The 23,884-nt window shown below is 38.1% G+C and overlaps 1 protein-coding gene and 1 long non-coding RNA gene across 5 annotated transcripts in view; one reads left to right on the plus strand and one right to left on the minus strand.

The window, feature by feature from the left end:
• The window catches only part of LOC106949532 (uncharacterized), a 99,535-nt gene extending 81,639 nt beyond the window's left edge, over positions 1 to 17,896 (minus strand). For both annotated transcript variants that reach the window (XR_001425400.1, XR_001425401.1), the window contains exon 1: positions 17,775 to 17,896. This is a non-coding gene — a long non-coding RNA (uncharacterized LOC106949532). The remainder of the gene's footprint in view (positions 1 to 17,774) is intronic.
• Positions 17,897 to 18,696: 800 nt separating this feature from the next.
• The window catches only part of LOC106949531 (catechol O-methyltransferase domain-containing protein 1), a 10,524-nt gene continuing 5,336 nt past the window's right edge, over positions 18,697 to 23,884 (plus strand). The window contains exons 1-3 of one of the 3 annotated variants that reach the window (XM_015035842.1): positions 18,697 to 18,791; positions 22,593 to 22,717; positions 22,815 to 22,920. In XM_015035842.1, coding sequence (XP_014891328.1) covers positions 18,767 to 18,791; positions 22,593 to 22,717; positions 22,815 to 22,920 — 256 coding nt within the window. In that variant the 5' untranslated portion in view covers positions 18,697 to 18,766. Of the gene's footprint in view, positions 18,792 to 21,089; positions 21,203 to 21,446; positions 21,603 to 22,592; positions 22,718 to 22,814; positions 22,921 to 23,884 lie in introns of those variants that run through there. The other 2 variants (XM_015035843.1, XM_015035841.1) reach the window with 2 other exon arrangements.

Raw genomic sequence — 23,884 nt, forward strand, 5'->3', positions numbered from 1 at the left:
CAGTCCTTAGCTTTTGCTTCCCCTGTGGCGTTCCACAAACAGATGGTGACCTGTGAGAGTCAAAATCCACATTGAGAAAAAAAAAAAAGGACAAAATACTTTATGTCATCCTGCCTGCAAATTAGAAAGATGATATAACTGTCAGATGCCAGCTTCCTGTGGCAGCAGGCCCCTCCTCCCTCTTCCAGTTACAGGAGGACTGATGCTTTCACTACACGACAAAAAGGGAAATGGGTGCATGCTTTTTTTATAGGAGACCTGTCTGTCAGCTGGCTCTAAAGTCATAACAAATCACCGGCACTCAGCTGAGGCTGAACATTCGGGGCGTCAGGAGGAAGACGGATGACCCGAGGCTTTTTGAAGTGCTCTGGCAGTTCAGATGGCTCGGCAGCGCTGACAGAGAAATATACACAACAGAGCAACCAATAATGAGAACATTAAACATTCCAGCCACCTGACAGGCTGACAAAAACAGCCTGGCCCCATATCAATCATCCTCCGAGTCATAACCTTGACAATTAAGTCTCCTCTGATACTGCCCTGTTATACCTTCTGGGCCCGCACGGCAGAGGGTGTCTCCACTTATGTGTCTCCGCTCCTTTAAGGCTTTAATCAGATTCCTTAACTCTGATTGATAAAGATGTAGGAGAGAGAAAAACACAATGAATTCAGAATAAGCTGTCGCTGCCCCGTCTGGTTTATTTCAGCGGACTCACTGCTTGGTGGGGGAACTTTTTCTTTAAGTCAGTTTTTAAATTATGATTTATTAAGTAAAAACAAAAGCAACCTGACCCTATGTGGAAATATAATTGCTCACTAATCTGAAAAGCTCACCGAACCAGCCTTGGTGAAAACAATCAAGTCAAGTTTTTGTGATACCCGATAGGTCGCATTCATCTCAGCGGAGGAATTCTGGTAAACTATTCCTTGAAGAATTGTTTTAATTCAGCCACAGAGGGTTTTCAAGAATAAACATCCTGTTTATGGTCCTGCCACAAGGTTTCAATTTGATTTAAGTCCAGACTTTGATTAGGTCACACAAAACTTGGGTGGGTTGACTGACTCACAGGCAGAAATTAATTTTCAGGATTTTCTGCTCGAGAACAAGTTGTCCGGGATGTAAAGCAGCATTCCAGATCATTACACTGCCACCATCATGTTTTACTGTTGCTCTTGTTCTGAAATGTTGTTGGTTGTTACTGAAGGTGTAACGGGACTAACAAATTTCAAATACATTCCACTTTTGTCCCATTAGTCCACAGAACATTTTCCCCAAAGTCCTGGTAATTTTCTGGCAAATGTTTTAACAAATGGCATTGTTGCCCAGTATATTTGTTATAGTTAAATCTAGAACACTGACAGTAACCTACACAAGTTATACCTTCTGATATGTATGAAAAGTACATTAGCTGTACTTTTCTCTTACATACCACAGACTATTTCTTTTTATGTTGGGGATCATAAATACAGACCTTTGTGGATGTTTCTAGTTCTCTGAAGTGGGTTTTGCTTGGGATCTCTCCAATGAATTGGAGCACTTTTTGGCCAATTTATTTCTTCTCTTTTCTGTCTGGTCTCATCCCCTTCCAAATTTTTTTCCACTCTTGCCAGCTTTGTGTTTTTGTAATTGCCGCAGCCTGCGCTAGCTTCCTGCACCAGAGGCAGTCTGTTGCACCTTTAATTATTTAGATTAATTATGTGATGGCACCATCCCTTTTCCCACAGTTATAAAAAAAAATCTGTTCTGACACGGTAAGGAAACCAGACTCACAATACTGCTGGCTTAACATATCAGGACAAGACACCTATAAAAAGGAAAAAAGGTATTTCTTATCACTCAAAAAAAGAAAATATGCTTACACTGATGTTAGATTATTTTCCAGTTAAGTGCAGCTCAGTTAAAAGCATTAAAATGAATCAAGCATATGTTTACAGTTCTGCCTCCTCAAGTACGTGTTTTAAGGACACCCTGCAGGCACTTGGAAGCTATATAAGTGCTTGCAGCAGAGCCAACACATTTCAATAGGTGCAGATCAGCATCACAAGTCCTTCTTTATGACCATTTAATAAGGTTACATCCAAGCATGTATGTGGAGAAATGCCAAATGTCAGATCTAATAAAATGCTTTGGGAGCGTTGATTATTAAAGAAATTATTATTAAGAGAAATTTTTTGAGTTCTTGATGATTCCTTCTGCTGACAAGCTTCATTGAGATGCTGATTCCAGCAGGACTTGGCATCAAACTGCCAAAAGTACCAACTATACAGAAGACCCGAAGGCCACTATCAAAGTAACCCGGGCTTCTAATACATCTCAGCAGAACCCCAAGCAAGAGTTTAATAGAAATTAACAAACTTTTGACAATAAATATTGAACCTTTTCACTAGAAAAAGTGCATGGAAAGTACTTCTACTGTCCAAGCACAGAAAGACAGACAGACACAAAGTGTAGCAAAAGCTCCACCAGTAGCTCCATCAAAGAAAAAGACAAAGTTAAATACAGAAGCACTATGCCAGGTGTACTTTAGCTTTTTACGCTAAAGCAGAAAAATCCCAGCGATTAGCTCCACCTGAGAAAGACTCATTACTAAAGAGTAAATGGCAAGGTGTACGTCTAACTGAATGACAAACAAGAGGAAACATTGTTAGTAGCAGCAATATTATTCACAAACAATAAAAGAATGACAAGGAGCAGCTTACAACTTTAGCATCATTACCAAAGAGGTACCTCAGAAAAACCTACACATGAGTTGTCTCAAAAAGGAGAGTTTTAAGTCTTCTTTTAAAAGCAGACAATGTGTCTGTCTGACAGATAAAGGCTTCAAATCTAAAGCAGTAGGTCATGCTGTCATCACACTATCCACTCTTAACTATGTAGTTAACATATGACAAATGAGCCATGAGAAATGACATTTCCCTTTTGCCTTCTCACCTGTAGAGAAAAAAGCAAAGCGAGTGACAGAAGGATGGATGGCAGAACCTCAAAACTACCGTATTGCCTTCTCATTTAGTGAAATGGAAAGAGCTGGACCGATGATTGTTTACAAAACCTACCTGAGATGGAGCAGTGGAGCTCCAAGCCCTCAGGATGATAAATGACTTTGCTAACCTTGCGAGACTGCAGACCCAAATGAGGACGGAACTAATTGCCATGCGAAACACTTTGGCATGAAGGAAAAGAAAATGCAGGCACGCCACTGCCAAAGAAAAAAAAAAGGGGGCCATTTGCTGCTCTGAACTCCAAGCGGGCTTTTGCTTACAAGAGTTCAGTTGGTGTCCATAAATCATGGACTGCTTACAGCTGAAACTACCCTTAGTCATCAACATGCAATAGACTGAATGACAGATTCCATCCTGACTACATTAGTCTCGGATTCAGGGGGCGGTGGGAGGCTTTTTTTTTTTTTTTTAATCTCCCTCCATCTTGAACTCATAGGAAATGAAAACCATCTGTCCAACAATTGTTATGTGTAATGTAAAGCTGGGTTTGTATGAGAAAAAGACACAAGAACTTACAAGTTAGAAAGGGCAAATGTATATACACGGTTAAAGAAAACAACAGCGGTCAACTCGAGGTATTTTGGGTGTTTGATTTCCTCCAAGTGTTGCTTCAGACACGGCTCTGTCCGGAGGCTGTGGCTTGCAGCACATTCCTCATTTTCATCTGACTGAAATGTGATTCGGTGTTGCGCCCACACAGATGAGCCCAAACTTTATAGGTGTTCTCAGTTGTGGTTTGACCCGCACAAGACAATTAAGTTGCCCTAAACAACAATGCAAAACAGAATAAGCATTCTTTTTTGCATTAATACCAATTTCTTCATTAACAAAAGAAGCATTTCGAGTGAACCAAGTGAGAGGATTGAAAAACATCCATATATTTTGAGAACACCACTATATCTGTGAGTAAAAAATATTCTGAAAACTGATTTAAACTTAGAGGAAATACTTCATGAGGCTAGTAAAATATGTATGCTTTGACTCAGTTGTTGAACAAGCTGCTGAAAACCTGGTTCCCCAGCACTAAAAATCTGCTCCACACACAGTCTACCAAAACTGATAGGCATTCAAATCTGTTTGCAGTTGCACAACAACAATTAATTACAAATCTAGCCTTTATGAAATGGAAGCAAGAGTAAATTGTCATGGAAAGAAAGCCATGACATCTCCCATGTGCAGTTTGGCACCAGCTATATAATGGACACATTAATCATGTGTGAAATTCATTGTGTGACAGAAAACTAACCCCCTGAGTCCACTATCCCCTTCGTGAGGCATGGTAGTGGTGGCATCATGATCTGGGATAGAGACATACCCAAAAGACATGCAACTCCAAGAGAATTAACAGTGAGACTAGAAATACACACCATTCTTCAGTTTTGGTGCTGATAATTCAGGGTCCTGTATAAGTAAATATAATTTATGCAGATGACCTGAATTAAGTGCCGAGGGGCAGGTGAAAGAGTAAGGCTAAGGTTAACCTAGGAACAACCTAGAGTTGTTTTTTTCTGCATGTTTTCCATGGATCTAAGCCATATGGAAGTCTGTTTTAAATCACATGCTCAAAACAAATGATGTGATACAACCCTAACTCTTTACTTTATGGTAAAACCCTCATACCAAACGCATAATCACTGAATTATTTTCCTCCAGAGAAAGTCTTTAACCCTCGGTCGAGTGCCAAATAGGTAATCAGCATATCTCACACTACGGGTCTTATTTATTATGAGTCCTGCAATTACCTCGCACAAACTGCGACTCCCTGGGGATTCTTTCAAGAAACATGTAATTAATGTAATTTATAAAGAGTAAATCCTACGGCTACAAGCATTTGCAAGGCAAATATAACAGCATGGTTAGCTGGTTAAAGGGTTTCATTCGTAATGCGCAACGTAAAGGCCACAGAGTGTTTTATGCTCAGATGGCTTAGTAAACATCAAAGAAGCGCAACAAAGAACCTCATGTGGGCACGGCAAGCAGCACAGCAACGAAGGAGTGGCTGCAATATACTGAGCTGCAAAGTGAGCTGTGGTTTTTAATAACAATGATTTATATACTGTGCAGTGCATGTATCTCAGGAGTCGTTCCTTAACAACAGATTCCCTGATGAAATCTGTTGTCAGTTATGAGGGGTTTTTTGTGCCCAGCTGCCCCGAATGCCAAGACAATATTTGCGTTTTTATTAAAGCAGCATGTGACTCAAGTTATTCAGCTGCATAGCCTGCTTTTCATGTTGGACAGCTGAGAACTGTTGGCCTAATCTTACAGCAAATATGTTAGGTGCACAGATGTTGTGAGGTCAGCCTTTAGAGAGCAGAATTTATAGACTGGAGTGAATCAGAGGCCTGAAGAGTAAGCCATTTTTGGTCTTGATAAATTGTATATTGGAGGTAGCACATTTTTTCAGAAAAATCAACTGCCAACCACAAAGAAAGTCAGTTAAACTTTCTCTCTGGAAAGTGAAAAAAGCCGAAATCTTTTATTTGTGTTTGCTTTTCAGTCATTGGAGGAGATCAAAGCTTGCACTCAGGGCCCTCGGTGTCAACACACGACATCAATGACATCTCCCATTCACACCACATCTTCCCCTCACATCTCACATGCGCTCCGTCGTCACATCCCAACAACAAAGAGAGACGCCCCGAGTTATCATCCATCAAACCGAGCCTTTTATGGTCCATCAAAAGACAATGAAGTGCCAGAGTGAGAGGACTGTTTGCAACATGAAGAGACGGCAAACACTCCAGACACAGATTAAACAGCGCTGGAAATGAGACGGCTGCCGAGCGCTTTGGATAATTTTTGGGGATTAGACATATTATGAGTCATCCTTATGTTGGAAGAGGAGCTCGGATGAAAGCTGGTAGTTTGTATAGCTTAATTTGCTTTGATTCTCAAGTATGAAGGTTCTCTTGCAGTCACAGAGCGAGGACTTTGTTTTCAAACTTTGTCTCGTCTTTAACGTGCAGCTTGTTAAGCAAAGGCTACATGCAAAACAGGCCGATGAGGCAGGTTTTCTTTCAAAGGCAGGTCATTGAAGAAAAAAGCAAAAGAGGTTTAAAAACAGGTGAACTACTGGTATCAGCAGGACTTTAAGTTTCCCTCCACGAGGTTTTCTTTCAGAATTGTCCCGTGTTTAGCTCAACGTGAATAGATCTCCTCTCCTCTTCCCATGCCATGTTCCACCGAGGAAACTGTGTGTGCAAAGAGATGTGCATTGATCATTTTTCATCACAATTACATTTTGTATGTAGCATTTTATACATTCTTTCATATGCTTTCTGTATTCCCTATGTCAACGGTCCACAGCACTGGTCCATAAGGCCCACGATCTTGCATGCTTTAGATGTGACATACATGAATGCTGGGTTAAAAGGATTCAGCAACCCTTGGTGGCATGCTGAGGAGCTTGTGTCTTTTTTAGAATCAGAATCACCAATTTGCTTGTAGTAAATAATTTTCGACTCTCACGGGAGTTTTCTCCAGGATTACACTGAACTTAGCTCCATCCATCTTCAAATCAATTCTAAACAGCTGGGGGTTGATAAGTTTAGGCTTATTTGCAACGTTAATTTTCACAAAGTATTTTAAACAACATGTTTAAGTTGGTCATCTGATCAAAGCATCTCATATCACATTGCTGTGACAAACTCCAAACATTACTTCTTTTAGCTGTCTGCTTGCCACTCTTCCATAAAGCCCAGATATGTGCAGTGTACAATCATGTCTCGTCTTTATTGCCTAAACATATAGGCTACATTGTAAGACATAGCGCAGGTCGTCAAGACCGATTTTCTTTCAAAGGCAGCCCATTGACAATCAAAGCAAAGGAGGTTTAGCAAATAAGCAAACTACTGGCAGCCCAGAACATCACAGTGTACAATAAATGACTTGCATTATAAACTATCAACAGCTCTTTGTGTTCCATCTCCCATGGATTATTTCTCTCCAGTCAACCATCAACCACTGTGGGTACAGCGGTGTGTGTGTAGTGCCTCACTCAGCAGAAGCCGAGTGAAACAGGACACCGGGATGATTATACTGTACCCTGGCTGTTACTGATTTATTGTGACAGCATTAACTCCCTACAGAACCCATGTTGTCAGGTGCGAGGACTGGTGTTGTGCAAGACACTTGATACGCCTCAGCCTTTTCCAACAAAGACCTTGTGAGAAAGTCTCCAGACGCTGCCGAAAACCCTCAAATCTTCATTACTAAATATACAATTGTGTTTGTGCTCATGCCTGAGGAGAAACAGAACTGTCAAGTTTGCAAAGTAGCGAGTGAAGTTTATTTTTTACCAATAGGGGCCTCAAAATGTATAGTCATGCTCGTTTGAAGCCTTTTAATGTTTTTTTTTTTTTTTTTTTTTTCCTATGTGGTTGTTACAGTGGTGGAATGCATGTACAGAAAAGAAAAATAAAACATTATATTACACATCAGTGCATTTCTAAAGTATACATATCTTTTGAACTCAAATAGTTATAAGTCAATTTAGATGGGCAGTGTCTGAAAAATTGTTTTAAAGTTTTCCAAAAGCTTCAATGTTGGTCATGGGTTTGGACTTGACCTAACAGGAGATGCATTTAGATCTAACCGCTCTGTTGTAGCTCTGCCGGCATGTTTTGAGTTGTTGTTCAACTGGAGGGTGAACCTCCATCCCAGTCTCAACTCTTCTGTAGCCTCGAGCAGGTTTTCTTCCAGGGTCTCCGTGTATTTAGCTCCATTCTTCTTCTTATCAGCATCCCGATCCTCTGCCATTAAAGGAAAACCCACAAAGCATGACGCTACCACCGCCATATATTGGTGAGTTCATGGTCATGTTAAGTTTTGCTCATTTTGGTGCACAGATGATTAGGGTACTTTACATGTTTGCTGTAATTTTCTTTCAAAGGTTATTTTGTAACTGCCTCTATTTTATGAAGCTCAGATTTGTGGTGTTTGTGATTAAAGTTTTCCTGCTGAGGTTCAGATCTCCACAGCTCCCCCAGCGTTACCATGGATACTTTTGGATGCTTCTTTGACGACTGCGTTCTAAAATTATTTAGCTGTCAATCCCTGCCTACAAAAGACATTTATTTATTTCACTGATCATCAGCAATTCATTGTGCTTTGGAAACTATGAATAAGCACTTTCACTACTTGTGTGATCCTTTTGCAGTAAAAATAAAATGTTTTGGCTCTAATATGAGTAACTGAGACCCACATACGACTGAATTTGGTAAAATATTGCAGTTTTTATGCAATTATTTGCTTTGCAATGTTAGTTTAGTAGATTTGTGGGATTAAGCTTCGAGGGATGTCTATATTCTACTTTCCACCAATCCTCTTTAGTGATGCCTAGTTCATATTTCAGCAGAACTGAGTGTTCTCCTAAAGGAATTGAATATCGTTTAAATATTAGGGCATCTGCAGTCCACATGTTCCTGCTAACTCTTAGGGTCTTAGGGGGGGCTCTGCTGGGATATTGTAAATATATGCACACAAATAAACTGTTGGTTATTCAAATATTGGTGCATAAGAATCCTTTCCTTGAATAAAAACACCAGTTTGTTGCTAATTAAAGGTTGTAAAAGTTAGGATGATTAAATAACTTACAGCAAATTATTGATAATCTTCATTTGAAGAGTAATTGAAAATATATTAAACACGTTCATTTTACTAATCTTTTTTTTTTAAATATTGCGCTTAACATGCCATGATAGGACTGAAAATATTCAAGAGTTTCATGAAGCACAGTGGCATGAGCATGAAGGGAGGCATTATTTAGAATAAATGGATAATAAGAGAAACCAGCATGAACGACTCAATAAAAACGCTTTAAGCAGCCAGCGAGCGGAGGCCAACATGATTAATCACAGGCGTTCCAGGCCTGGATTTATTTTGTCTTTTATTTCTCCTTTAATGACTGGCTGTGAACACCAGTCTTAATATATCGCCCATGTTTCCGGATTACGGGTGACTAATGAGGATTCAAATAGCTGTTATCTGCATTAACGTCTTCACATTCAAGAAGTCAATACTGCCCATGTGTGCGTCACGAATGTTTGAGTCAGGGCAACCGGCGGTAATCTGTTATAAACCTCGCAATTAAAAGGGGTTTTGGAAGCATAAATGAATCCTGGCATTTTTTTTTTTAAGTACAGAGTACATTTCTAGATGTACTCATCCAAATAGGAAGGAATCATTTCTCCACTTAGAAGTAAATTTATTACCCCTGCACCTGCATTTGAATTATTAAAAACGCTGAGTTGTCGCTTATTTTCACCACAAAGGATCGATGTTCTGCATCTGTCGGGTAAATGAGGCCATACTTCACGTGTTGCTGTTTTCCAAGACCGTAGAGGTACAGTGTTGATAGATAGTTCCTAGCTGCCCTTGCATTAAAGCAGCTCAATTAAATGAAAAGAGCTGAGTCCAGCTCAGTAATGACCCCTGTGATTCATATATTCAGAACAGAAATCAATTCTACATCAGCTTTGCACAGAAACAGAATCCTCTGCAGCCTTTAATCTTAGTGCAGAGCAGTCCGCACAAAACGGTGAGTCTAAATGGGGAACAGTGCCTTGAATGAGACAGATGAAGTTCATTAAAGAGTCAAATACAGGTATGAAGACAAAGCATTATTTCCAATAACCGGTTTTTGAAGAGAATGGGAAACAAACGCACACAGCGATACCTTGTCAGCCCATTTTACCACTTTGCCGCAGTTATTTCAATTCATGATGTACAACAGCTGAGCCGAGCATGGCTGGATGGCACCCAGGAGAGGACTTGAGGTTCATGTTTGCCAATCTTTCTTTATACCCGCCCCCGGTGACCGTAAATACACTTTTATGCCTCCCAGAGAAATGCTTAAAGAAGCAAGTTGTCCGACTCCTGGAAGCGTTCGCATGGTAATATCCTTGATTAACGATGGCAGCAAAGTTCAAAAGACACCCTGAAGAGTTTCTTGCTCTCATTCATTTGGGAGTTTTTCGTCTTCCAATATTCTCCTAGTGAACAATTGCACTGGAAATAATGAACACAGGTGTTAAAATAAATTGAAAGGAATCTATTCTAAGAGAAGCTAACAATATATTTTTTTTAACTAAAAGAACTGAAGAGTGCTTTAACATCAGACCAGGAGCAGAGCTATTGCTGTGTATTACAGAAAAAAAAGAATAAATATTCAAAAAAAAACTACAAAAGGGAAAATTAATAAGCTCTTCAAAGCAATCTGTTGTCTTATATAAGACACCATACACTGATCTATCATCTATACCCATCTGTCCGTGCACAGTTGCATGGGGGTTGGTGCCCATCTTCAGCAATTATTGAACAAGAGGTGGGGTACACCTTCAACAGGGTAACACATATAACATACTACCATTTATTCTTAGTTTCAAAGGAAATGTTCTGCAATAAGACACTTCAAAAAGTTCCAAATTCCAAAAGAAAATATTCACCTGCCGCGTTGCTCAGGATCACACTGACGTACGGCAGAGCCAGAAGCAGGAATTGGTGGCAATGCTTTCCACTGAGCCACGGTCGCTCCCCAAAAAAATACATGTTGAGCTAGACTTTGACCTGAACCGCCCTGATGCTTTTTTTTTTTTTTTTTTTAATCCAGAGCTGAAACACCCAACGCTCCGAGCAAAAAGAGCATGACTCAAGCCAGACTGAATAACTGGCCCACATTGTTTCACACATAACCCCATTGTAACGCAGCAGTCAGAGTCACATTACAGCGTTTCCAGTCAATAACGAGATGATTGGCTGGCAGCGGCGTGTCTAGTTAGCGGCATATTGTTGCGCTTGACATTTATCACAGCTCTGGGGTCGTGAACTCGAAGCTAAACAGTGACTGAATCATTAAATCTGAATGGTCGCAGCTTTGTCGACTCTCTGAGGCACTGACATAAGTGTTTTCACGCTGAAATGAGTGACTAACTTCCGCTAAGCTAAACACGCCTTTGTTCAAACTGGGACATAATCCGCTAGGAGGGAAATGTACTCATATTTTTGGTGGAACAAGGGCTTCTTTAACAGGGAATACTTTTGCTGCATTTGAAACAAAATACCACTAACTGCTAGAAATTATCAATGGCATTTGCCAGCAAATCAAGTCATGTGTTTTGTCTAAAGGAGTTTAAAAAGGAAACATAACTTCAATTCAGAAAAAGACTCATCGTAGGATGACAATGGAACTAAACACCAGGTCCCATGCTTCAACACATTATGCGACAGAGACCATGAGAAGGTGGATGGAGCTAAATACAGGACAATGTTTTTAAGAAAACTTGTTAGAGGTTGAAAAATACTTGAGACTGTCGTGAAGGTTCACAGTTTAGATCAAAGCATGTTTTATTATTATGCAAAGAAGAACTAGCAGAAAGTCTCTGTCTCAGTCTGGATGTAGGCAGAGACATGAATACAAACGCACACCACACTTTTTAGATTTTCATTTGTAAAACAGAAAAAGTTCCAAAAAAAGACAAAAGGTTGAAAAAAAAAATTCCTGGGGCAGGAATACTTTTGCAAGGCACTGTATTTAGAGGCTTCCCATTTCAAACATTTACATTACAGAAGGAGATTAAACATCAAGAAGCCTCATTTAGCTGCTAAATTAATTCAATGCAGCTCCCAGAGCCCAGTAAAATAAACCAGATAGCTCCATTTCCACTCTTAAGCTCAAAGCAAATAAGGTGCTCGATAAAACGCAGCACTCTGCCTCTTGGTTAAAAAGAAAAGGAAAAAGAAAATCAATGGCAAGGGGACAAAGAAGCTATAGCCATTGCTTAATTCTCTTATCATTGTGATTCAGTGGACAAGGATGATGTTAAATAACTGTAAATCCTTATCTGTGACTTTGTGTGTGGTTTATGGCAGTTTCAACTGCGGCTCAGAGACAGAATGTCCATACCTTCTGCAGGAGTCGCGATTTATAGCTTTATTACTCTTTGTCTCAAAGAGCAGAGAAACATAATTGAAAGGAGGAGATAGCAGCTGCAGTTGAGGAGCAGGAGAGGAGCCATGCAGGAATTGAAGAGCATCATTGCTGCAGACACATCAGAGCGACAGCTTTATGGCTGAAGAGCCGACCCAGTGGTTTCTTTTGGGGGCTCTTTTTTTTTTTTAATGAAATGAGCAAGATCCAATTTTCTGATTCATCTGCAAACAATCCAGAATGAGCTTAGCGTTCTGGCAACGGGGTTTAAAGCTGGCTTACATGAGTGCAGAGGTCACCAAGAGGGCTTGTGGAGCTGAAGTCATGAGTTTGCGCTCGCACTGTCACAGGCCTGCTCATATTTTTACCCTCAGTGACAACAAGCCTATTGTTTTCCCTGATAAGGCTTCAGTGTGCACAGTAATGGGAATTAAGCAGGGCATAAGTCACGGCAAAATTGGCTGACAGCAGATCAATAGATAGTGGTAAAGCCTCTGGGAGCATTAGTGAAGGGGACTCCTTTGTTTGTCCAATGCTGCAGAAAGAGTTAATAGATGTTCGCTTCTGAATTAATTGTCTGAACTCAGAATATAATAAGCTCATGAGACGAGGGAGGGAAAAAGATCTGACCTTTGTGTTTTTGTAAATAATGTAACTGCAGCACATCGCAAAGCTTATAAGCTTATAACCACCTCTAATAAAATGGATCTTTGCCTTGGGTTGGTTTTGGTTTGCTTATTGTGCACTGCACTTTAGCAGGAGGAGGAATGTTTATAAAGGTTTTACCACATTTACTCATGGCTAAAAGGAGTCACTTCCTCAAATCCAGATTCAGGCATTAACAGGAGATAGTTACTGGAGAATCAACCTCATATTCATGAGAAGATTAGCATATTACGGGCAAAAACAACTACTTGAAAACACATTATTTGTTTAAATATGCATTAACATTTACAAGGAAAGTATTTCATTGATTTACTAGTATTGAAAAATCTGATGATAAACCAGTAAATAAATAAAGATTCCAAAAAAATATATGAAATAATAAACCGAAAATAAATTTAATTTATTGAAAGTTTAGCTATAAACTATCTGAGAAATAACAACAGAGTTGATCAATTCATGGTAATACCCCATGGGGAATCTTACATTTTAAAAATTAATAACAAATTTCAGGTTTTTTTGCATACAAGTTGCATAAAAAAAACTAAAAAATAAAAATAGAAAGGCAGTAAGCGGTCCATTGTTTAAAAACTTAAACGTGAAAATAGTTTTCTTCAATTTGAACCCTTTTTTTGATCAAATTAATGGAAAATCAAATAACTAACCACCTGCACAATAAAACCAAAAGTGAATGAATAATATGTCCTACTGTATATTTCTGGTTTGACTTATAAAATGTATATTACATTAAAAGAATTAAATGAATATTTTCACATTCAAAATTCCAAAAAAAATCCAAAAATACATGAAAAGCTATATAACCGGAAAAAATAGGGCCAATGATATTGCAATTCAACATTTCATCACTGAAGACTATTTAATAATAAGTAAAACATATCTCAGTCAGGCAGTTTTTTCTTTTACTATAGTTTACAGGATGAAGTGTGTCAGAGAGAGCACGTATGGTTTAGGGTGAGTGTGACTGTGGGAAATGTGTTAAAGATGCCCTGCAGCCCTGATCTGGAGCTGGAGGATGAAAATGCATTTGCCCCATCTACACAGTGTTCATAATGACTAGACAGAACATGTGACAACTCTGATAAAACCAATTCCCTTATTAAGCTCTTTAGGCAAATGCATATTGTGGCCATCACTCCAGGACATTCCCAGTTAAATGCACATATAATTCGTTGCTGCAATGTATTATTCCTGCCCCAGAACCAGACCCCAGCCAAGCGAGCAACGTGCCAATGATAACTGGAGATATTAATTAGTATATTACAACCGTGGCACATTCACTTTCACTATTAATAAATTCCAGGCCATCAGGTTGTGATTTAATTATAAATTATGTAAATGGTTGCCATGAATCATTAAGGTTTATACATTTTACGAGCTAAATAGGAGGGTTGCATGTAGGCAAATCACAGTGATGAGGATTAACACGCCCATGTGATGACAGAACATGTACAAGAATAATTAGTCAACAAATCTTCCTGCTAATGGTAGTAAACATAAAAAAAAAATCCATTAATAATTCACAAAAACATGTAATTTAGTTTATTAATTATTTTTCATGTGACTCTAAAATGATAATTATGTGTATAAATTAAATCTCCAGCTCAACAATTGCCATGTTTGTTCACACAAACAAGGAATTAGTTTCAGACATAAAAATTGTTGGGATTTTTTTTTTTTTTTCCATATGCCTGTACACAGTCATTTTTACAAGAGTTGAAGCTAAGGTTAAATTTGCACAAACATGCATGGCATCAATCTGAGCACTGCTGCATTTTCTCACAGTAGACTCGACTTATAACCAAACCCAATCACATTAATCTTGTTTAACCGCTCAGCCTGGTTTGGTGCATCACTTCTCCCATTTGATTCACTCATTACCCACAAAACACAGACAGCAGTGTGGGTCCAATTTACCGCAGGAGTCATAACTTAGCACCTGTATCTTGGAATGATGCAGGTTACTTCACTTAATGGTGTGGTGGAAAAGCAAAAGCAGTGGGAGAGTTCTCTGATGTTCTCAGCAACCACGTCAACTTTCTATTAGCAAAACAAGCTAATAACTTTTTTTTTTTATCAAAATTATTAAACACTTAACCCATGTTAAAAAAAAAAGACCATTAACAGATTTGTGTGGGCAGCAGATATAAGGAAATACAGCCCTTCAAACAGGCAAATAAAAAGTCCACATTGAATTTTATTCTTTCAGTAGCCATATTGGATGAGGCGTCCTGGGTTGAAGAGCACTTAAAAACATTGTGACTTTATAGGTACTACAGTTGATTTTTTTCTAATGCAGTCTGAAATAGAGGGTAGGGGAATCCTCATAGTGAATGCAAAAACACAACTTAGTGCAAAATCAACCTCCATCAGCAGCAAAAGAAATTATTTTTGTTTTACTTAAGCTGAGATTCTGCTGAAACAGCTGCTAGCTTTTGCAATATTGTAGAAGCAGATGAAAACGATAAAAACAGATAAACCAGCTGAAACCGAAGGCGCACTTGTTCCTCCTTAGTGAAAAGCTAGCATCATCACTGCAGCACAGCTAGCTTCTACAGAAAGTTAGAAAAACAATGGTTTTAAACTCCCTTGAGCTACACAAATTGCAGCATTTAGGTAGATAAGCACTGTAATGAGGTAGTATTAAATAATGCTTTTGCTTGATGTTAGTCCAGTTGGGCTGATCATTAGACATTATTAGAACAAATCATCTACCATAAGTTTATGCTGTAAGGGTAATTTTGTGAACAGCAAAAGCTACTTCAATGGAAAGGAACTCTATAACCCATGATGCTTTGCATGATTTGTAGTTGTGGCTTCCAAACCAGCATAACAAATAGTTTTCAAAGAGCAAATACAAATAGAAACATGCAGAAACATCAAACTTACACGTTAAATGGGATAATAAACGGGATGAGAAGAAATAGCCTTCGATTACGTATCCTGGTATGTAACTACTGCATCTACTCCGGTGCTACAGATGGAGAAGGGAGCAGAAACTCTAATTTATTTTGACATTGACCTGGGATTGTGTATACTTCCAAATTATGTATGTGATCATTCTGTAGTGAAACTTTTACTCTGTACAGTGACAATGCTGGCAGGAATGGAAAAACTGGGATTTCATGAATTCCTGCCAGTCCTATGAGGCTGTTATTTTGTAAACCTAAAGTCAGACCTGATCTGCTCTCAGCGACGACAGTCATTTTCAGACTCTGGTGGTTACAGGGCAAGTCAAGACAAAGGAAAAGGAGAAAAAACACAAGGTTTTCAGTGGTTGCTTCAATTTAGATTCCACCTTCGTCTTGATTGCTCATCTAATGGAAAGAGGTGATAAATAATCCACTGATCCCATGATTTATCCTGCTTCACTCTGGGTGAGTGTTTAATGTAGCCACTAAATCCACTTGTTTAGACAAGTCTGATATTTTAACAATGACTGTAAAACTTTGTTGACTTTACATTTGAAAAATAATCGTTTTTGTTCACATCAACACAAACACTACAAAATGTTTTTAAAAATTATCAAACAGGAATCCTTTTTGATAAATGAGACAGAAACCCAGCAGAATTCACTCACATCCAATCAGACCCCCAAATTCTCTGACATTTCATAGCAAAATATAAACTAACAAACAGTTTTGATTTTATAAAAATCTAACAATGAGCAAATGTATAATAGGAATAATATCTGAAAGTGTTTTTTTTTTGTTTTTTTTTCCCATAATTTCACACTGAAATCTCCATTAAACTACTGAGAGCCAAATCAAATTTTTAAGCACTTTTCGTCTTGTCAGGATGATGTAGCGCCTGGAATGAGGAGTATATTTGGTCTGAAGAGGCCTGTCATATCAAACTGTCAGGCAGCACTTTTTGATGGGGCTGTATCACTCGCTCATATGTCAGTCAAAGAGAAAGACTGCTGCCAAAGTCAAGCTCCAGAGCTGAGACAAGAGGCGTACATGACATTTCATTGTCTGGCAAGGAGAAAAAGCTCAGCAGTGGAGTTTGTGGGGGCATGTTTGCTCGGTAATAAAGTTTTAACAAAGGGTAAAGATGAGAACAACTAATAAAGCTAGTCGCAGAGGAGCTGTCTAATGCCAAGTACAGAGATAGCCATAAAGTTTTCATCAACTAAATGATATGAAGAATATTGCCTCATCAGGCTTAGAAAGCACAGACTTTTCATATACAACATATTTATGCGAGTTCATAAAATAATCATGCGATTTAAATATTTTTTGTTTAGTATGGCTACAGAAGCTGGTCAGAGTTAATCAGAGCATGGATGATGCTAAATATAGAACAAACCTGGAAGAAAACCTTTTAGAGGCTGAAATAAACTTGGGTGGAGGTTTACCCTCCAACAGGACAACAACCACAAGCATACAGCCTGAGTTACAAACGAACAGTTTAAAGCTCCTTCATGTCTGAGAAAGGTGCAGTGAAAGTGCAAACCTCAATTTAACTGAGAATCTGTGGCAAGACTTGACACTTGATATTCATAGGCACTTTAACGCTAAATTTGACTGCAAACTGGCAGAAATTTTCATCCCTAGAGATCTGTAAATGTGCAAAATTGTCAGAGAGAAACCTCCAAATTGAAATTTTCATTTTAAAAAATTAGAAGCTATTAATTTTTTTATTCCACTTTGTAATGATGCACTACTTTGGGTTAATGCATCACATAAAATCGCAACAAAACACACTGAATGAAAAACTCAGCTCGCAGGTGTTGCAAGGTACTGCACAATCAGAATTCCATTAAAGATGTAAAATAGTGAGCTACACAGAACAACAACCTGTCTGCCTTTAAAGAAAATAAATAAATAATGCAAAGAAAATAAATAAATAATGCTGCTGAAAATACTTCTGGTGGTTTTCTGGTGGTTTTCATTGTGTCTCTTTCTTAAATTAGAAAAAAAATGGGCTGTGAAAAGGTAAATATGTAAACTCATGTCAGACCGGAGCCTGTATGGTTGAGTCTTTAAGGTCCTTCATCCTTTTTTAGTCCCTAGAAACTAGTAAAATAAAAATAAAAATAAAAACTAATCTCCCAGGACTCTGCAGAAGACTGCGGGTACTACTTGTAGTCGCTAAAAGTTGTCCATAACATCAAAGCCAAACCGGCCAATGTTGTGTCTCTGCTTTTGCATTTACTCACAGCAGAGGTTTATTCTGAAGCAAACGTCACACCTCTCCAGCCCAGATGTTAACGTCCCAACTCTCCTTGTGGGGGGGGTTACTCTATTCTTTCCTTTTGTCTGGACTCTGTCACTGCCTACCACTGTCTTGCGAACCATAAGTCAGGAAGCAGAGTGAGAATCTAAAAGTAAATGAACAAGCGGAGAGTTTAATCTTTTATTGCTGAAATCAATAGCAGATTAGATTGATACAATTATGTTCAATGTTATGCAGTGTATCATAGTTTAATTCCTTTATTTTATTGATAAATAAGACATTTAGGACATTTAAATAAGACATTTAGGGTTAGGGTGTCCAATTTGCTCAAAATAATGGAGCTTATCCTGCCTCTTTTCACATAAACACAAACATACAAAAGAAAATGTTCTATTATTTCTTTAGAGACCAATAGAGAAAAAAAACTAATACATTTTTCAGATTAACAACCATTACTCCAGAAATGTGAAAAATAGCTTTTTGTGGACAAACCAGACAGCTGAGACATGTGTAAGTTTATTTGCAATGTAATCACTGCCCCTTTGTGCATGAATACTGGCATTACAAGTGGGAAACAATGACATCATCTCACCAAGCGTCTCACACAATGAACACCTTACAGCCTGAGTGAAAAGCATAACTTGCCACAATTTTTAAAACGATTCAGCCCATTTTAAGAACTGTAGGGAACTAGTAGTAGTTAGCAAAATAAATCACATACATTACTAAATAAATAAAATCAGGATAAAAAAACATTACTGATGCACAAAGTCAGAGCACAAGTAGAAGTGTAGTTTTTAGATTATAGTGCACAAAGTCTACTATTTGTTAAATAGGAGTAATTCCAGAATTTTAAAATGTTTAAAAAATTCCAGTGACTCAGTTCGTATATTTAACCAGAAGGGGGCAGTCGAACTTTCACAGATTAATCTTGAGTTTCTCTGCATGACCACAGTTTGAACTTCTCGTCGCTTCATGGAGGCATTCAAAGCAGTTCGTGGTGAGGACTATTTAGTATTTTGTTATATTTGTGTATAAATATTTGTACAGAAAGCAATACACCAAAGGTTGCAGAAGCATATTTTTTGTATTCGATAAGCTCAGAAAACAGTCTGTGGATTTATTCCCTTTTTTGATATCTTTGTATTTTGGTGGTTCCAAAATACAAAGATATTTGGAACCACCAAATACAATATTTGGCTCCAAAGGAATTTTGGTGGTTGATTCATGTAATTTATTACATTTAATTTATTTGCTTTTGTTAGCAGCCCGGAACTCCGTTTGTTTTAGTCACACCTGCTCTCATTTACTCATCATGTCACCTTGCAGCCACTGTTTCTTTTCTAGGTCCAGCAGATTCTCACCATTTCTTTGCTTGTTCTGTCTTTATGTTATAACGGTCCAATTTGTTATAACTAGTCCAATTTGCTTCCGTTTTAATTTTTGGGAGTAAACATAATTAAACAACTTACCAACCCGTTGCCTCCTTCCCCAGCATTTGTGTGCGTTGCAGACGGAAGGGCTGCCAATACTGCAGCCCCCCCGTGTGGTGATTGAAGGAAGTAGCACCTCAACTTAATGTTTCAGCGAAAAAGAAGGCAGTTTTCTTCTTCAGGGAAGATATTTTCGAGCAGCGGAAAGGAATATTAGTAAAGTAGCTTAAATGTTTATCTTTGGACTCATTGCTTTTAGGGCTATTTCAAAATGTTTCAACTGGGCTTAAGGTAAAAGTAGTTAATGTAGTTGCATCTCAATAAATTACAAACGTCAAAAGGTTTGATTTAATAATTATTTAATAATAATTGAATAATAATGTAATTCAATTTTAAAAAGTTAAACCTATTCTATACATTTAATATGTGACATAATTAAGTCTTCACTTTTATTGTGGCTTCCAGTGACTGAAAAACACAAAATTCCAGTTCTCAGAAAACTAAAACATTACGTAGTACTAACAGTGAATTTCTGATGCACTATTATGTTATGGCCCACACAAATATGAGACTGGTGATGTTAAAGTTGTTTGTCAAACACAAAAGGTCATTGTTGAAGAAGTGGGCATTTAGCATTGAACCCAAATAAACTAATGGAAAATTTAGTGGGAGGAAAAACTTGACGAAACAAATGGATTTATACTGAGATTTAATTATACTTAAGTGGATGCTACTTGTCAATTTGGCAGTTAGTTGTACTGGTTTTCATTTAGAGGTATCAGAATAAACGGGCCTAGCTATAAATGAATGCCACACTTTTAATATCATATATATTTAAATTAAAGCCATGCAATATTTTCCTTCCACTTCAGAATTATCCACTACACATAAACACTTAATGTTACATTTGCATTCTATTTGTTAGAGAAATGTCACAAAACTCAAACTTTAATGTGTCTGATGTGACAGACACAAAGCAATGCAATTTAAAGGTCATGAATTTCACAGCTTTCACAAACGAATGGTCACCACACTGTTTGAACTTTGACCTGGCGAAGATGTTGGTCAGCAGACCAAAGAGCTCTGGGTAAAGTTTGTAAAAGGTCACTTAAATAAGAAGGTGCAATGCCATTAACAACTTTAAAATACACTGGGCGCCAGTGAATGGGGTCCAGAAGTGATGTGATTGTGTCTTCAAATGTTTATCAACAGGCGACATTGAGGGAGCCCTGGTTTATTCCATATAAGGGTAATTACAATAATTGGTACAGGATGAGCTAATGAAAACATCCGTAGCCTTTCCAATGCCACTTTCACTCAGAAAGAGTTTAACTTTAGCCAGAAGTCAACTAAAGCTCAGCCGACTTCTGGTTAAAGTCAGAAGTCACCAGATTTCTAGATGGCGAAACTAGTAACGCCATCAACCAGTTCCTCCACTCAAATACTTTATGTATTTGATGTGTCACACCCAAAATAATTGTTTGTTAAATGTACTAAAAGTAAGGCGTGGCTTTCAGTTTTAATCCTGAAAAGAAAGCAATAAATGTGTGTCCACGCTATTGACCAATAATGCAGGTTGAGCCGCATGAAATTCAATCCCTGGGAGAATTTATACAAGCAGCCCATCTCAGACTGAATACATTGAAAATTCAATTTAGAAAAAGAGGTGTAAATATTAGGTTTTCACAATAAAAGTCCTTAAACAAGACTTTTCTTATAACTTCTCCTGTCCCCCAATATCTGGACAGCATCATAAAACCTTAAACATTTTCTATTAAATGGGCCAAGAATCTGCAGAGAACCTCAGTTCTGACAGGGGGCGTCTGTTTTGTTTTTTACCATCGTGTCACAAAAGCGTCAGCTCATCACATGATCACTGTTAAACACACACGACTTCCCAGGTTTTCAGGGCTCATTTAAGAAGGAATCGCCTCAGTAATAGCAGCCCAGGGAAGGAGGTTTCCTGACTTTAAAAGTGGTGAGTTAAATATTGTTTAAAGGACTGAGCTGCGTTTAACGCTTTAAGTCATGCCTTTGCAGCCAGTAACGGTACCTTGCTCATTCGATTGCATAATAATTCCCTTTTGTCATTCCTTATGATTAACATTCTTGGGCATCATTTCCATTTAGCACATTGCTCAACAGGCGAGGACTTTGGTTAATTATGTTCTTTTGCGTCTTATGCGCCGTCGTATTTTCCTGTCAGTATTACGGTAAAGTAGCTGCGGCAACACGGAAGAGCCTGCGCTGCCCTTCTGTGTAATCCTGCGTGGATATTTATCGATCTTTACAAAACATGTATTATCGCAATATTTCCAAAGAGGCTCTGGTTGGCTCTCTCGCCGTCGGGGTTGTTTTCGTCGCAGGATATGTCCTTGGTAAGAGCGAAGAGGTTCGGCTCTTATTAATGTTGTAAATACAGTCTGAGATTTACAAAGGCTTTCCAGGTAACCTTCCAGGAACAGGTTTGCGCGTGTGTGTGTGTGTGTGTGTGTAAGTTGGATGGAAAAGTCGAAATTGTCCATATTATCATTTATTGATCTAATTTAAGTGCTGCAAAAATAACATAAGAGAAGAAATCCTTCAGGATTAGTCTGGTGGTTTGTGTGAATGTGTGTTAGATTTTCAAATGTTAATTTATTTAGGGTTTTAAAAAAAATCAATGATAAGGAGAACACCGTTTTAGTGTAACTGGGGTTTTAAAGTAATACAATTTAGCTTTTTTATAAATGCGATGACTCCTTAAACCTAAATCTGAGACAACTGTTTAAACTTTGATGAAATATCCCGTTTCAAAATAATTATTTACCCCTTGAATTTTTCTATTTGATATGTTAAGCTTTATGATAGTTTAATAAAACATAATATTTCACTGTGTGTGTATATATTTCACTTTTTAACTGAACCTTTTCTGTTATGTCCATTGTGCTAGGAGACCAAGATGTCCCAGTAAATGGATTTGAGAAACAGATCTACACAAAACAAATTCTGCACTTAGTAAAGCTAAATTATTCAGTCAAGATAACTTTCATGTGTAGTGTGTATCTTAATAAATTTTAAGATTTATTGCATACCGCCCATTTACTTTTTCTTGGTTTCTTTATGGCTCTCCTCAATGTTCTATATCGGATACAAATCTCTTGTCAACCTATTATGTTTCCCTAAAGCTACAACATTAAATCACGTCACTATTTCCTTTGTATGTTGTCTTATCGCAGCGTCTGTTGCTTCAAATACTTAAATTTCATTTTCCTTCTGAGGTAATTTTCCCTGGATTACTTCTCAATTTAATAACAGCCCCTATACCAGACTGCAATTTCATGAGGTCTGGACTCTTGAGATCCTTATTGTTTCATGTGTGCCCTCAGGAAAAAAGAAATCATTCAGAATGAGCATCTCCAAAAGTCACGTTGGGGGAAAAGACAACCCACTGATGCAGTATGTGCTTAATCATTCGCTGAGGGAACATCCGGTTCTGAAAAGCCTCCGCCTGGTCAGTATTGGAGTACTGCTTTTGTGAGTCCTGTGTGGTCAGATACGATCAGGTTTCAGGAAATTGTATGTGATCAGTGTCTGTTCGCTGCTTTTAGAGGACGATGCAGGACTCCGGGAACTTAATGATGGTCGCCTGTGAGCAGGCGCAGTTCATGGCCAATTTGGCTAAACTAATTCAAGCCAAAAAGGCACTGGAGATTGGTAAGTAGGTGTCCAAATTAGTTTCACTTTCTCTTGCCTTGATGACAAACTGTGAGGTTAAAAAGCATGGATTGCCACAATGCAAGATTTGTGGAAAGCTGTTACAGGATTTCTTATGGCTTTTGACACTATTTTATGAAAGGCCGGATCACTTCACAATACAAGGGTTTTTTTTAAACATCTTAAAAAAATGCATTTTTATTTGTACAGCACTTCACAACAGTCACTACTGAGTCAAAGTGCTTTCTATTAGAGCAACAATAAAAATGCGACAAAAGTAATAGACTAGAATAAAGACAGATTAAAAACAGATTAACATAAGTTTCATAGTGCTACTATGTGCTAAAAGCAACTCTAAGCAAATATGTTTTAGCTTAGCTTTAAACAGGAATAGTTCATTAATGGTAAGCATGAATTTCTCTGGTATGGACCAACTTTTGCAAAGGAATGGTTACCACACTGTTTGAACTTTGACCTAGGGAAGATGTTGGTCAGTAATGTTTGTAAAAGGTCACATAAATAAAAAGGTGCAACTTTAAAATACACTGTTAGCCAGTGAATGGAGTACAGAAGTGATGTGACTGTGTCTTCAAGTATGTATCAACAAATAAGGGAACCCTGCTTAGCTCCAACATAAAGTTAATTACAATAATTGATATGGGAGCCAATAAAAACATCATCGTCAATTCTTACTGCTGAATTCCTCACCGAAGGGCTAAAGCGAGGAGTCAAGATCTTGGGGGGGGGGGGGGGGACTGCTTTCTTTTTCTGGAAATTTAGGAATCTTCTTCTGGTATTTGTGTGAGTGGGGCTCAAACATCAATTTTTATAGAACATATTCAAGAGTGGCCATGCTGAACAGACCGGATTTCATTCACTTTTAAATCTTTAGAAAGAGTGGGCCACAAATCAAAATAAAGTTGAGTCAAATTGGTCTAAAACAGTACCCCACTCTCGTTCTTAT

Source organism: Poecilia latipinna, unplaced genomic scaffold, assembly GCF_001443285.1.
Source record: "Poecilia latipinna isolate Pla-1442-1.1 unplaced genomic scaffold, P_latipinna-1.0 Scaffold349, whole genome shotgun sequence".
Lineage (NCBI taxonomy): Eukaryota > Metazoa > Chordata > Actinopteri > Cyprinodontiformes > Poeciliidae > Poecilia > Poecilia latipinna.